General features: G+C 30.7%; 2 protein-coding genes across 2 annotated transcripts; one reads left to right on the plus strand and one right to left on the minus strand.

Annotated features, from left to right (window-relative positions):
• Positions 1 to 3,804: 3,804 nt before the first annotated feature.
• LOC110635509 (sodium/hydrogen exchanger 2) lies at positions 3,805 to 9,534 on the plus strand. The gene is made up of 15 exons (XM_058144538.1): positions 3,805 to 4,280; positions 4,489 to 4,856; positions 5,070 to 5,188; positions 5,487 to 5,584; positions 6,247 to 6,306; positions 6,407 to 6,453; positions 6,541 to 6,735; positions 6,892 to 6,938; positions 7,299 to 7,365; positions 7,477 to 7,577; positions 7,689 to 7,790; positions 7,923 to 8,061; positions 8,159 to 8,221; positions 8,384 to 8,467; positions 8,957 to 9,534. Exons 2-15 carry the CDS (start codon positions 4,674 to 4,676, stop codon positions 9,293 to 9,295), a joined length of 1,644 nt encoding a protein of 547 aa, XP_058000521.1. The 5' UTR covers positions 3,805 to 4,280; positions 4,489 to 4,673; the 3' UTR covers positions 9,296 to 9,534.
• Positions 9,535 to 9,832: 298 nt separating this feature from the next.
• On the minus strand, positions 9,833 to 12,439 carry LOC110635536 (FRIGIDA-like protein 4a). Its single transcript, XM_021784920.2, has 3 exons — positions 11,489 to 12,439; positions 10,873 to 11,048; positions 9,833 to 10,782 (listed from the first exon to the last, which is right to left on the minus strand). Exons 1-3 carry the CDS (start codon positions 12,360 to 12,362, stop codon positions 9,949 to 9,951), a joined length of 1,884 nt encoding a protein of 627 aa, XP_021640612.2. The 5' UTR covers positions 12,363 to 12,439; the 3' UTR covers positions 9,833 to 9,948.
• Positions 12,440 to 13,244: the final 805 nt, after the last annotated feature.

Raw genomic sequence — 13,244 nt, forward strand, 5'->3', positions numbered from 1 at the left:
AAAGGAAAATTATAATAATTATATTCTTATAATTAATAATGACAAATTATACTTTAATCAACGATAAAAGTAATGCAACCATTTTCATTTAAAAAAAAAAACTAAAAATACCAAACTATATTTGGGTGAATTACAACCTATACAACCCCATGAGATAAATTCTACAGGGTCATCATGGAGGGTTCCACAACCGATAGAAAGACAAAGGAAGAGGGAGGGGCTACCACTCAGTGTGAAATGGAGTAAAAGCTTGTCGTTTTGGTAATCATCATCCCAAGAACGACAGCATGTGAGACCCCAGCATGGTATAAGTTACAAAATTGAACCACCAAATCCCAATAACTGGACATGGAAGAATTCAAAATTGTCAGATTCAGTGTGCTGAACGCATATCATTTATTTGATAGATATATATTCGAGTTTTTACTCTTTTGATCTGCTTGTAAAGATGGGAAACATCAGCCCAAGCCCTCCAAGTTGAAGATAGGAACAAGGCAGTGAGCAGTGCATTATTAATGAGAAACAAGCCAAAATTCATGATGGATATGAATACAAGATTGGGATACGGACATAGCATATTATCTTCAGCGTATGCAGAACTTATCAATTATCATGGTATAGTATAGCCGCCCTCAATTATCATCTCTCTCTCTCTCTCTCTCTCTCTCTCTCTCTCTCCAACATGTTCCTTGTGGTCCTAAATTTCTCAAATACAGACACTATTTCTTTTGTCTTCTTTCCTTTCTCACAGCTGTCGCTCGCACATCATAAAGATTTATATCATTTGTATTTATGTTTTTAGGAAATTTACAATCTAATCCCTGAATTTATCCTATATTATATTTTAATTTCTAAATTTTTAAAAATTAATTATTCAGTCTCTAAATTTTATACTTTATTTTATTTTAGTCTTTATATTTTGAGAAATAATATTTAGTTTTTCAATTTTATATTATTTTATATTTTAATCACTATAATTTTAATACATAGAATAATTTAGTCATTTTATTAGTGAATAAAAAATTATAAATATTAAAATTAAAGAGATTAAATTATTCTATATATTAAAATTATAAAGACTAAATAATTTATTTTTTAATATTCAAATATTAAAATATAATATATTATAAAATTTAGGATTAAATAATTAATTTTTTAAAATTTAAAGATTAAAGTATAATATAAGGTATACATTGTAATTCTATTTTTTTATTCTTAGTAATCTTAATAAGATATTTTTCATTTATTAATATATATATTTAGAATTTTTAAAGTAATTTTAAAGTACTCAAATAAAATTAAATATAATTAATAAAAAAATTTAAAATTTTACTAATTAAACTGATATCATTAAATAATACTAAGAATAATAATATTAATAATAACAAAAGACATTGTTGCTAAAAAATACAATATTCAGAATTTGTTTCAGAATAAAATTGAAATTATGTTTTTAAAATATTATTTTAAATACCATTAAAAGATAAATTAAAAATTTTTTAGATTTCGTTAAAAGTTAAGTTTGGTATACTAAACTTCATATTTTTAAAAAGCTATAATTTTAAATGTTAATAAAAAAGTAATTTGAGAAAAGCAGTTTAATTATTTTAAATTTTTATTATTAAAATATATTAAATTATTCTTATATTAAATTAAATTTAAAATTTTTTTAATAAATATGTTACAAATAATATTATTTTAAGATAGTTCAAAGTTGAAACGGCAAACGATTTGCAAGAAGTTTGATTGAGGCACGTCTAATAATGGAAGTCTGACTCCTGAAATTATATTATTAAGAAATATTATTTATTTAGAAATTATTTTGTTTTTTTTTGGTTTGTTCATATCATGTTTGTAAATTAATTCATTTTTCAGAAATGTGAATATGATTGATGTTTCCACAAACTATTAATTAATTTCAAAAAATAATTATTTATTTCATATCCCTTTCAAAAAATATTTTTCTGTTTATATTAATACACATTTAAAAGATTTAAACTCTCAATAATAAAATAATATACTAGTGTTTAATGAATTGAAAACACTAAAGTGTGGCACCCCACTACATGTATTAATTCAATAATAAAATATTAATTGAAGAAAAAAATAAAAGAGAATTCTTATAATTTTATTTTATATATCATTCATATATTAATGGTGATATAAATAAAGATTATTTTTTATTAATTATAGTTTAATTTTAAAATTACTATTTTTTTTAAATCAATGTAAAATATTATTTTTAAAAAATTAATTTTGATATACAAAAATTGTGCTGTACATATTCTCTAGTATTAGAATTCAATTATTATTGAATGTAGGATTTCAATGAATAATTTAAATAATATATAATTAAAAATAAGATGAGTTCAAGTTTACGAATTTAAATTCAAATTTTATATATTAGATATTTATTAATTAAATTTATTTATAAAAGTAATTAATTAAATATAAATATATTTTATAATAGTATAATTTAAATATTTTATAGACTTGTTAAATTTTTAAAATATAAATTATAAATAAATAAATAAATATATATATATATATTATTGATTAAAGCTTATATAATAAAATGAATTTAAATATTATTTAAGTAATAATAATAATAAATTTAAGATATATTTAATAATTTAAAATAAAATTTAATTTAAAATAAAAAATATTAATCAAATTTGTATTTAAATAAATTAATTTTCACAAATATCTTAATATTTGCCACACCTTACACTATATTTTGATAAATTTTGGGAGAGGAAGAAAAATATTTTTTATTTTTTATTCTTTATTTTTCTTCTTTTTGTTTGAATGATAGAAAATAAGGAAGAGAATGTAAAAGTTAGCAATAAAAATAAAAGGTAAATATATAATTTCTTAAATATAATTTTAATTTTTTTCTTTAATTTATTATTTTCTCTCTAATTTTAAGAAAAAATAATAAAAAAAATAATATTTATTTTTCTCTCCTATCTAAATAAAAAAATATATTTTTAAAATTATTTTTCCTTAATTATTTTCTTTCTCTCCTTTTTCACTTATCCAAACATGGCGTTAAAAGGAGGGCGTAAGATTCCAACTCACTAGCAGAAACGTGGAATGAGAAGGGCCTTACAGAAGTTGCCAACTTTTTATTTCTCAGACGATGAAGAAGATTCTTAAGGGGAGATTCGATTCTCAGCCAAATACCATCACGAGATCAAACACTTCATATTTTTGCATTTATTGGGGTCACGGTGGTCGGCGCTTCAAAGCAGGAAATTTTTTTGTTAATCATAAAAATTAAATAATAGATGTGAGAGACTCCAACTTTTATTTTTCTTTTTATAAAAAAAAATATATAATAAAAATAATGATGATTTAATTTAACTTGTGTCAATGAATTCAATCACAAAAATTAATCTGTAATACTTAAAAAATAAGATCTGCATTTATAGCAAAGAAATTAGTATTGCAGTTAAATCTCTTGTAATTTAAAAATAAAAATTAAATAATTCAATAAATTAAACCTTTTTAAGGATATAATTGTGAGGTGTTAAATTTAATTTTTTAATAAATTATTAATTATTTTAGCTTTGAAAACCATTTTTAAATTAATGTAAATATTTATGTTTATATAGAATTTTCATAAAAAAAATAATTATTTTTTATTTACAATTAATCGTGTCACTTTAATTATTTAAATATTAAATAATTAATATATTTTTTAATATGATTAACTCGAGCAAATATGGCATCAACATCACTTTCCCTCCGCAGGGGAAAGTATTATCACGCATCCAACCTCATGCCAAACCTTCGTCTGACGACACTAGTCAACACAATCGACGGTAAAGATCAGCCAACCTCCGTTCCCGTTAATTTCTCTTTTCTCTCTCCTTCGTCTCTGTTATCCCGCACCACGCGGCTTTCGCTCTCTCCATTGCTCTCTCGTCGTACCATTTTCTTTCTCTTTCCTCAACTTTCACTCTTCTTTCTCTCATTCAAAATCGTGTCAAATTTCGCTTCCACATCGTTTCTATTTCGTCCCACAGATCTTTTCGTGTCCAAAAGAAATTCGAAGCAGAGATTGATTTCTCTGCTCTTTCTATCTATCTCTATCTTTTTGAATTCTCTTTCTCGTGGTTGCACAAATCCAGCTACGGAGAGAGATTTGGCTTCTATTTTGTTTTTCATTCAGTATTAAGCTTTCTTTTCATGCATCATTTCTTGGGTTCTTGCTCAGAACATTGATCAAAATAGAATTAGCTTTCTATATTAATTTCGTCGTTTCCCTCTTAAAGGTAGTTGCTTTTTTGGATTTTCAGCAGCTAGCAGCCATGCATTATTGTTCTTTTACTTTGGGTTTCGAAAATAGAAAAAAAAAAGTTTTCTAAAATATGCATTTTGACATTTTGAAACAGAAAGTTCGAATTTGTAAGGAAATTAGCTTAATTGATGCTTTATTTGTTCATTAGGATTTGATTTTGGTGTTGATTTGTTTTAATGCAGATATCCCACAGTTGAAGTAACTCTGCCGCTTGAAATGGATAGTTCAGAGACATAAACAGATTCTGTGGATATTCTGGGTGTTGGATAGCAATCTAAGCTTTCGCATTTCTGTTTATAACATAATAATAATAATAATTATTATTATTATTATTATTTGGTTGTTAATTGCGTGATTAAGGAGAGAGATGGATACAATGGATACCCCTGTAACTTCAGTTGTGTCAAAATTGCAAATGCTAAACACATCTGATCACGCCTCTGTTGTCTCTATGAACTTATTTGTGGCGCTTCTTTGCGCTTGTATTGTGATTGGTCATCTTCTAGAGGAGAATCGATGGATGAACGAGTCCATTACGGCCCTTTTGATTGTGAGATTCTCACTATTTAAATTCTTTTTTTCCCTTTCGTCTTTTTGATTGCTTGGAAGTTCTAGAAATGAAGTAAAGCGCGTTGGTGGATTTTACTTTACTTACATGTTTAGTTTTCCTTTTTTTTTAAAAAAAAAAAAATATTATTTAGGATATGAATTATGCATCACACTAAAATGGTTGATGGCTTGATGCTGTGTGGGTTGGTGGCAGGGTGTATGTACCGGGGTTGTTATTCTGCTGGTTAGTGGCGGAAAAAGCTCGCATCTTTTAGTCTTCAGCGAGGATCTTTTCTTTATATATCTTCTACCACCTATTATATTTAATGCTGGGTATGTTTCTTGTTCCTTTTAGCCCGCTTCGAAACTAGTTATTTTCTTGCACTGTGGGTGATGAAATCCAATTTCTGTCCTTGATCATTCTCAAATTCAAATCTGTCAAATGTGATTTTTATATAATCTTCTGCTGGTAATGAGCAATGGTTCACTGATCTTTTGTCCAACATTGACATTTTATTCTTTGTTTTATTATGGTATAATGGTGATATTAAAGACTTATTTGAATTTTTAATGATCGACTTCTTAAAGCCTGATTTAATCATTGATTTTTGAACCCTGCTTCCTATGCCAGTTTTCAGGTGAAAAAGAAGCAATTCTTTCGTAACTTCATCACTATCATGCTATTTGGTGCTATTGGCACACTGATATCCTGTTGTATCATATCTGCAGGTATATGTGAACTTCACACATGCAGTTAATTTAATTGTTTGCTTTGCTTCTGAAGTTTCATTGAGACTAACACATTGTTTAGATATTGGTATGAACTCTACTTCTCCAAGTTTGTCAAAGCTGCACATTTACTGTGGAATAGGCATGCATAAGGCACAGAGGCTGCTTCTCTGTATTAATTTTGTTTGAATTATGATACTAAACCATTTATTTTTTCTGTTCTTTGTTTTGATATTCAAATGCTATATTTATTCTCAATCATTCCTTTGCAATATTTGAGTCCTTCCTTACCACTTACCAAGTTAAAAAGTCAAACTGCTGAAGCATTGTACATATCGAAAGATGGTATTCAGTAAGCATTGTACATACGAAGACAAAATGTTTAATCATTTCAGCTGTCATTTTATCTATGTTTGGCTTATTTTGTTAAATTTGTGGCTTGGAGGATTTGGCTTAGGATCACCTCCTAAATCAGAATTTGGATCACTTTCTAGGCCTTACATATCAAAATTTTTTGCCCACGAAAGAAAACAGAACTAGAATTCCTTAAAGCAAACTTCTTCAATGTTCAATCTTTGTCAACATCAATAATCACTGTGCTTGACTTGGCTTTACAGTGGCAAGAAAATACTTAGTACTGAATATTACAATCCATCTGGCAGGTGCCATAAAATTCTTTCAGAAATTGGATATTGGTCCACTGGATATAGGGGATTACATAGGTACTATATTTATTACTCCTCTGTTTCATTATTTTTGTTCTTTTTGTTTTAACCATTTTTTTTTTTGGTGGAAGCTTACTTGTTCTTATACTATTTTCAGCAATTGGAGCCATATTTGCTGCAACAGATTCTGTTTGCACATTGCAGGTATGATGCATATTAAAGGAGTAGTTGTGTTTTGAACTTCAAACATATGAGATACAATACATAAATTTGTTTCATCTGCTGGTTCAGATTCTTAATCAGGATGAGACACCTTTACTCTATAGTCTAGTATTTGGGGAGGGTGTTGTAAATGATGCCACATCAGTCGTGCTTTTCAATGCAATCCAGAGTTTTGATCTGACTAATATCAATCCCAGAATTGCATGGCAGTTTATTTGCAACTTTTTATATCTATTTCTCACAAGCACTATGCTGGGAGTTATAGTAAGTCTCTCTCTCTCTCTCTCTCTCTCTCTCTCTCTCTCTCTCTCATGCACACAAACATGCTCTCTCATGTGCACACTTAAAAGGACTTGCCCGCATTTGTTTACTTGCAAGCAATATGATGAGTAATGCATGTATTTTTTTTTTTTTTTGCAGACTGGTTTACTTAGTGCTTACATCATCAAAAAGCTATATTTTGGCAGGTATATAGTGGCTGGAATCTTTGTTATTGTAATCTGGCATTTGTTGTGCTATAGTCAAATTTATTTGTGAAAACCAAATGAATCCTTGAAAGGAAAGGTGTATTTAGATAAATGGGTGATTGAGTTGGTGAAGCCGTATGTAATCTAGCAGAAGTTTATAATCTTGGGCAACTGAGTTTACCTGTATACTTTTTCATTTTGCTTGAATGATCAATGATTTTAATCGAGTAGATACAGTTAGTTCTACTTTCTAGACAGATGTGGTCCTGTGGGCACTGGACACAGATATTTCAGACCTTGTACTTTAGAATAGAAGTGTTAAAATGATTCTGCAGTACCTCAATGTCTTGTATGATTCAGGCACTCAACAGATCGTGAGTTTGCTCTTATGATGCTCATGGCATACCTTTCATATATGTTGGCTGAAGTAAGATTTCTAAACTTTCCCAAGGACCCTTCTTCAAATGCCTTCTTTACATTTGATGGTTAATTTCTTGGTTTTATAATTTTGATGTTGTAACTTCAATTTGTCCTGCAGCTGTTCTATTTGAGTGGGATTCTCACTGTATTTTTCTGCGGGATTGTGATGTCCCATTACACATGGCACAATGTGACAGAGAGTTCTAGAGTCACTACCAAGTATGTCTTACCTTAAAATGTGTATTTTTCAGTTGGCAATTGTTGTCATGTTTTTCCCTATTAGGAATCGTATATTTTCTAAATGCTTTAAATCTTACCCAAACATCGCAGGCATGCTTTCGCAACCTTGTCATTTGTTGCTGAGATTTTTATCTTCCTTTATGTTGGTATGGATGCCTTGGACATTGAGAAGTGGAGATTTGTCAGTGACAGGTACATTTCACAATTATGAAAAGTCCATTTGGGATTATATTGTACCAGAATTTCACAGTGCCTAATGTAATACTCTGCTAGAACACCGTATATTGAATTTAATGCATACTGTTTGATTTGACTTTGTTGCAGCCCTGGAACATCAGTTTCAGTTAGTTCAATATTAATAGCTCTTGTTATGGTTGGAAGAGCAGCTTTTGTTTTCCCCTTGTCCTTTTTATCCAACTTATCCAAGAAATCACCTACTGAGAAGATTGGCTTCAAGCAGCAAGTACATGATTCTGTTTATTTGATCCTATCAGCTTATTTTACTTTTTTTAGTTCTGAGTCCATTGATCTATCAAAGCTCATTAATTGATTCTCTTCAGATTATTATCTGGTGGGCTGGTCTGATGAGAGGTGCAGTGTCAATAGCTCTTGCATATAATAAGGTAGACTATAGACAAATCTCCTCAAGTGGGGCTAATATGCGTTCACATGTAAAAGAGAGGTTATTGAGATTTAGATATACAGAAAAAAAAGTTGGCTTTCTATTCTGTTAATTGATATTGATGAATTATATCATTTTATAATTTCATGTTAAATAAATGCAGTTTACAAGCTTGGGCCATACCCATTTACGAGGGAATGCAATAATGATTACCAGCACCATAACTGTTGTTCTTTTCAGTACTGTGGTAAGATATCTTCTTCCTAGGTTGTCAGTGTGTGAATGTGTATAATTCTTTCACTACCTTGGTATCTTCTATGATTGCCTCAAGGAAGAAGGAACCCATTTTGTCCAACTTTATTTGCCTGAGGTTTACATTTGCTCAGGGTTGGTTGCATGACAACCTACAGTGCAATAAAGGAAAAATAAAAAATTTTCCATATGCATTCTGGCTTTTAGTTTTATGGATTATCATGGTCTTGGGTGTTCAATGATTTTAAACTTCAACTGGCCTTCACATTAATCACTGCCTATTCTCTATGATGTCCTCTTTTTCGAACCAAAAATGTACACATGACACTTTTTGGGTTAAGAAAGAATGACAACCAGCGATACAAATTTATATTTCTGTAAACTTGTGTGTGCATACAAACTCTGCAGTTGCTTGCTAGTTGATGTTAATTAAAGTTACAAGTTTTTCTTTTTTATTCTTTTTTCATCTTTTTGTCCTGTTCAGGTGTTTGGTTTGATGACTAAACCCCTTATAAGATTTTTGCTACCACATTCGAAACAACAACAAACAGGCAGAACAGTATCATCAGATCCAAATACTCCAAAATCAGTTACCGTGGCACTTCTTGGAGACAATCAGGACTCCTTAGATGATCTTGGAGGCAATGAGGTTCCCCGTCCAAACAGCATAAGGGCACTCCTAAGTACCCCAACTCATACCGTTCATTACTACTGGCGTAAGTTTGACAATGCATTTATGCGTCCCATGTTTGGCGGCCGGGGTTTTGTTCCCTTCGTTCCTGGCTCACCAACAGAGCGTAGTTCCCACAATCAATGGCAATGAGAAGAGAAGCAAATGTAAAATTATGTAAAGTTGTTAGCATTTTGAAAGACTATCAAGGATGACACATCTTTGAAACTATTGCTGAATATTTTGCCAAGATTTTAGTTGAGAGAGTTTTGCTTTGTATTATACAGTGGTTTTGACCTAATCTGTCATTGGGTTACCTGTATAATTCAATTTTATGTTTGTAATTTTCTTCCCCTGTAAGATATGAAGGTTCACTTTGCGTTCTGTTTGTATATAGTTTATTTGCCAGTTTCTTGTGTATTTGTACCATACAGAGCTTGTTTGTCTTGCTTTTACGCAGTCTGCAAAAATTATTTTGCTGTTTTAAAATTTTTATAATTAAAACATTAAATTTAATATAAAAATAATTCTTAATAACATCTTAACATATTCTCAATAACCTCAGTGGTTTTTTATTACTAAGTTTATGCTGCATTATCAAATACAAGGAGTTACATAAGTCAAGCCAAGGCCACTCAAAAGTCGGGACCCATTGATTAGAGAGTTGCTATTGCATGAAAGGAACGCTCGTTCACAAGTTAGCTATAAATTTCATAACAAAAAACAACAATGTATGCCTAGAACTTTTTTGCATATGTTCTAACTGCTTCTCAAAGATACAAGGGACTTATTCACAAGAATTTGAATCAGATGCGATGCCAATTTGTGTAGGGGAAATCAGTTGATCCAAGTCTACCAGTGTTCTCATTTCTGATGTTTGTATGATATTGTGAAACTAATGCGCTCATATGTGGTCTGAAAGATGTTGAGGCCATTAAACGGTATCGATCGATTGTTGGAGTATGGTGATGATGGTTAGCAGCAGGAACAGATCCAATAGGCCTATACTGTCCAGGCACTGAACTCATTGATAGCGTATGGAAAGCATTACCCGCTCTGCCATCAGACAATGTTGTAGGCGCAGTAACTGGAAAGGAGCCTGCCAAACTGGAGAGTCTGGAAGATTGGATTAATTGCTGTGCACCTTGCCCCGATATTAAGCTTGCTGTATGCATGCGAGACAATTGTGTTGACCGACTAGTCAAAGTAGCACTAACAGAAGCGTTTGTGATGCTGTTTGCCAGTGCTGTTCTTCCAGATAATGGGGAGAAGTATTTTGCATCTTCACCCCTGTACAATCCTGCCTCTTGATGATAAGATGGTAGTTTCAAGTTCATTGGCGTATTGACAGAAATATTTGAGGTAGGCACTGTTGTTGCCACTGTCCGGAGACGCTTATATGTATCCTGCTGTTTCTGTTGTGAATTATCAGGAGCAGTTCGTTTATTTCCAATCTGCTGCTGCAGCTGAACCACAGGTTTAGGGGATCTTCCAGCGGCTTTTTTCTCATTTTTCTGCTTTTTAAGCTTAAGGATGCGATCCCTAATAACCTGAGGTGAGTACTCTGACTGAAGCTCATATTTCTTGATTAATCCTAGTATACCTCTCAGAGCAGCTATTTCTGTACCTGTAGCATCATCCTGTGAAGATTTATCTAACTTTAGACGTGTTTAGAAGAAAAGTTTGATCATTTTGGTAAGATCCATTATGTAATAAGGAAGGAAATATACCAGCGCCTTTGAAGAATTATTTCCCTTGCTGCAAATCTTTTTATAATTCTTCTCAGCACGCTCTGCATGCAGTCTAAGCAGGGGCACTGGAGGGAATTTATCAACTAGACCAAAGGCAAATATGAAAGGAACAGCCTCAAGTATCTTATTTTTGCCAATAAGCTTCTGGATAAAGTCTACAAAATCAAAACAAGATAGCAGGTTCCATCAACTTTTGCATATCAAAGTTCATGGAAGATAGAGGATATATCATGGATGCAAGAAATGAAAAATGCCTTCTTGCATTGCAATTCAGATTTTTAACATCTTCTTACAATTAATAATTGTAATTGAGCACAAATTCCATACACTGAAGCCATAAAATTATTCGACAATCCAAGCAGAACATAAAACTTCCATGCATTCTATAATTTATATCTAATTTTTAATTTCAATTCTTTGCAATCTATAAGATAGATTAGCAAAAGCATAAGCACCATTTATGCATAGATAAACAGAATGAAAATTTAAACGCTCTAGACCATCTAAATTAAAAGGTTAACAAGAAGAGGACGAGAAACATCACAAGAAGAGGACGAAAGGCAATCACAAAACCAACGATTCTGGTGAAACTCACCATGAGCTTTATCTGCAAATCCAAGAACTCGAAATAACTCAGGTGCCTGCTCACGCTGCGCAACATTATCAAAATGCTTCAATGTCTCCTCCTTATCAAATTCATCCACTAACCCAAAAACAGCCACAAGCATCAGAAACCCGAAAACCTCCAAAGACTTCTTCATTTTCTCTTTCCACTCCAACGCCATTCTCAACGCTTCCCCCCTATCTTGCGATCCTATCAAAGGCCCCACCCTACCCAATTCCTCAAGTAAAACCACACAACTCTTCCTTGTAACGCTCACATCAGTACGCAGATCACCTTTACTTGAATCTGATGGATAGAAGAATCTCAAAGCTTCGAGTACCACTTTCCCAGGATGAGACGCGTCTTTAAGAACTTTGTATACGCCACTTTTCAAAACCTCATGCTCTTTTACATGCTCATTTAAGTACAATAACAAAGACCTGCCGCTATCTATGGGTATATGAGGGCTCTTTGAGCCACTCCTGCTTTTCCAATTTTGTTCGCTTTCTAGGTTTTCGTTTTGGGAATGAACAGATGGTTTCGTTTCGCAATCTTCGATTTCGCTTTCAAGGATTCTGTTTTCAGATTCAACAACGGGTCTTGTGATGGTATCTCCGTTTACCCTTTCTGGGTTCTCGATTTGGGATGAAAAAGCTTGCTGGGTATTGATTTTGTAGGTTTTCTCGAGCTCCTGGAGTTGGGTTTTGATCGAGAGGAAATGATCCTCGAGATCCTGCCATTGGAGAGCGAAATTGGCGAGTTTGGAGGTGTACTTTTTGAGTTTATTGAAGGTTTTCCGGATATTTTGAGGGTTCGATTGTGGAGGTTTCTGGTCACTGAAGATTTGGTCTGTTGACGAGGACATTGAGAGGCAAGAATTGAGAACGGTGAGAGACTGAATTTGAGGCTATATTTGTTTTGGGTGAAGTGAATAGGAGAAAAATATATTTATTTTCAATATATATATATATATATATATATATATATTATTTTAATAATTAAAAAAATATAATAAATTATCAATTTAAAAAGTAAAATACTGATAATTTGAGAAACATAAAAATACAAAATAAATCTATATTTGTGAGAAGTATAATATATTTTTTATTCATATAATATTTTTATAGTGCAATTCTCTTATTTATATTATTTAATGATATAATGTTTATAATGATATTTAGATATTGAAAAAATTTTTATTATTAGATATTATCTATTAAATATTATCTGTTAATAATTAATTATTTATATAATAATTTAAATATTTAATAAAAATAATTATTAAATTAATTATTAAATATTAAAATGATACATCATTCTAACAATCATGTCAAAATAGTCACTAAAAAATTAGGAGAACCACTCTCTCAGTATAAATAATAAATATTATATTTTAACTATGATAAAAATATATTACCTTAAATGTTATTGCAAAATGTGACCTAAATCACTATATAAAAGTAGTTAACTAGTTAATAATTATTAAAATAATTAATATTACACAAACTCGAAAAAGTTTTCTTTTCTAGGCAGTTTTTTTTTTTTTTTTTTGTCTTTTTCATTATGGAAAAACAATAATACTACAATGGCCAATCGAAAATAGTTCAAAATAATGAGATTTACATTCAAAATGACTATTAATTAAATTTATCTCTCGAGCATATATTTATTTTTAGAAACAACAATGGAATATTTGGATTTTTCCCAAAACTATGCAAAAAAATAAAAATGTAATTTACTCAAAATA

The sequence above is a fragment of the Hevea brasiliensis genome, chromosome 3, assembly GCF_030052815.1.
Source record: "Hevea brasiliensis isolate MT/VB/25A 57/8 chromosome 3, ASM3005281v1, whole genome shotgun sequence".
Taxonomy (NCBI): domain Eukaryota; kingdom Viridiplantae; phylum Streptophyta; class Magnoliopsida; order Malpighiales; family Euphorbiaceae; genus Hevea; species Hevea brasiliensis.

Excerpts from the sequence above, each read along its gene's own strand:
- LOC110635509 (XM_058144538.1), top strand. The coding sequence starts at position 4,674 with ATGGATACAATGGATACCCCTGTAACTTCAGTTGTGTCAAAATTGCAA. Across the intron at positions 6,307-6,406 it reads GGATATAGGGGATTACATAG|CAATTGGAGCCATATTTGCT; the intron begins GTACTATATTTA and ends TACTATTTTCAG. Across the intron at positions 7,578-7,688 it reads AGTTCTAGAGTCACTACCAA|GCATGCTTTCGCAACCTTGT; the intron begins GTATGTCTTACC and ends CAAACATCGCAG.
- LOC110635536 (XM_021784920.2), bottom strand. The coding sequence starts at position 12,362 with ATGTCCTCGTCAACAGACCAAATCTTCAGTGACCAGAAACCTCCACAA. Across the intron at positions 11,049-11,488 it reads ATTTGCAGATAAAGCTCATG|ACTTTATCCAGAAGCTTATT; the intron begins GTGAGTTTCACC and ends TTGATTTTGTAG. Across the intron at positions 10,783-10,872 it reads ATAATTCTTCAAAGGCGCTG|GATGATGCTACAGGTACAGA; the intron begins GTATATTTCCTT and ends AAATCTTCACAG.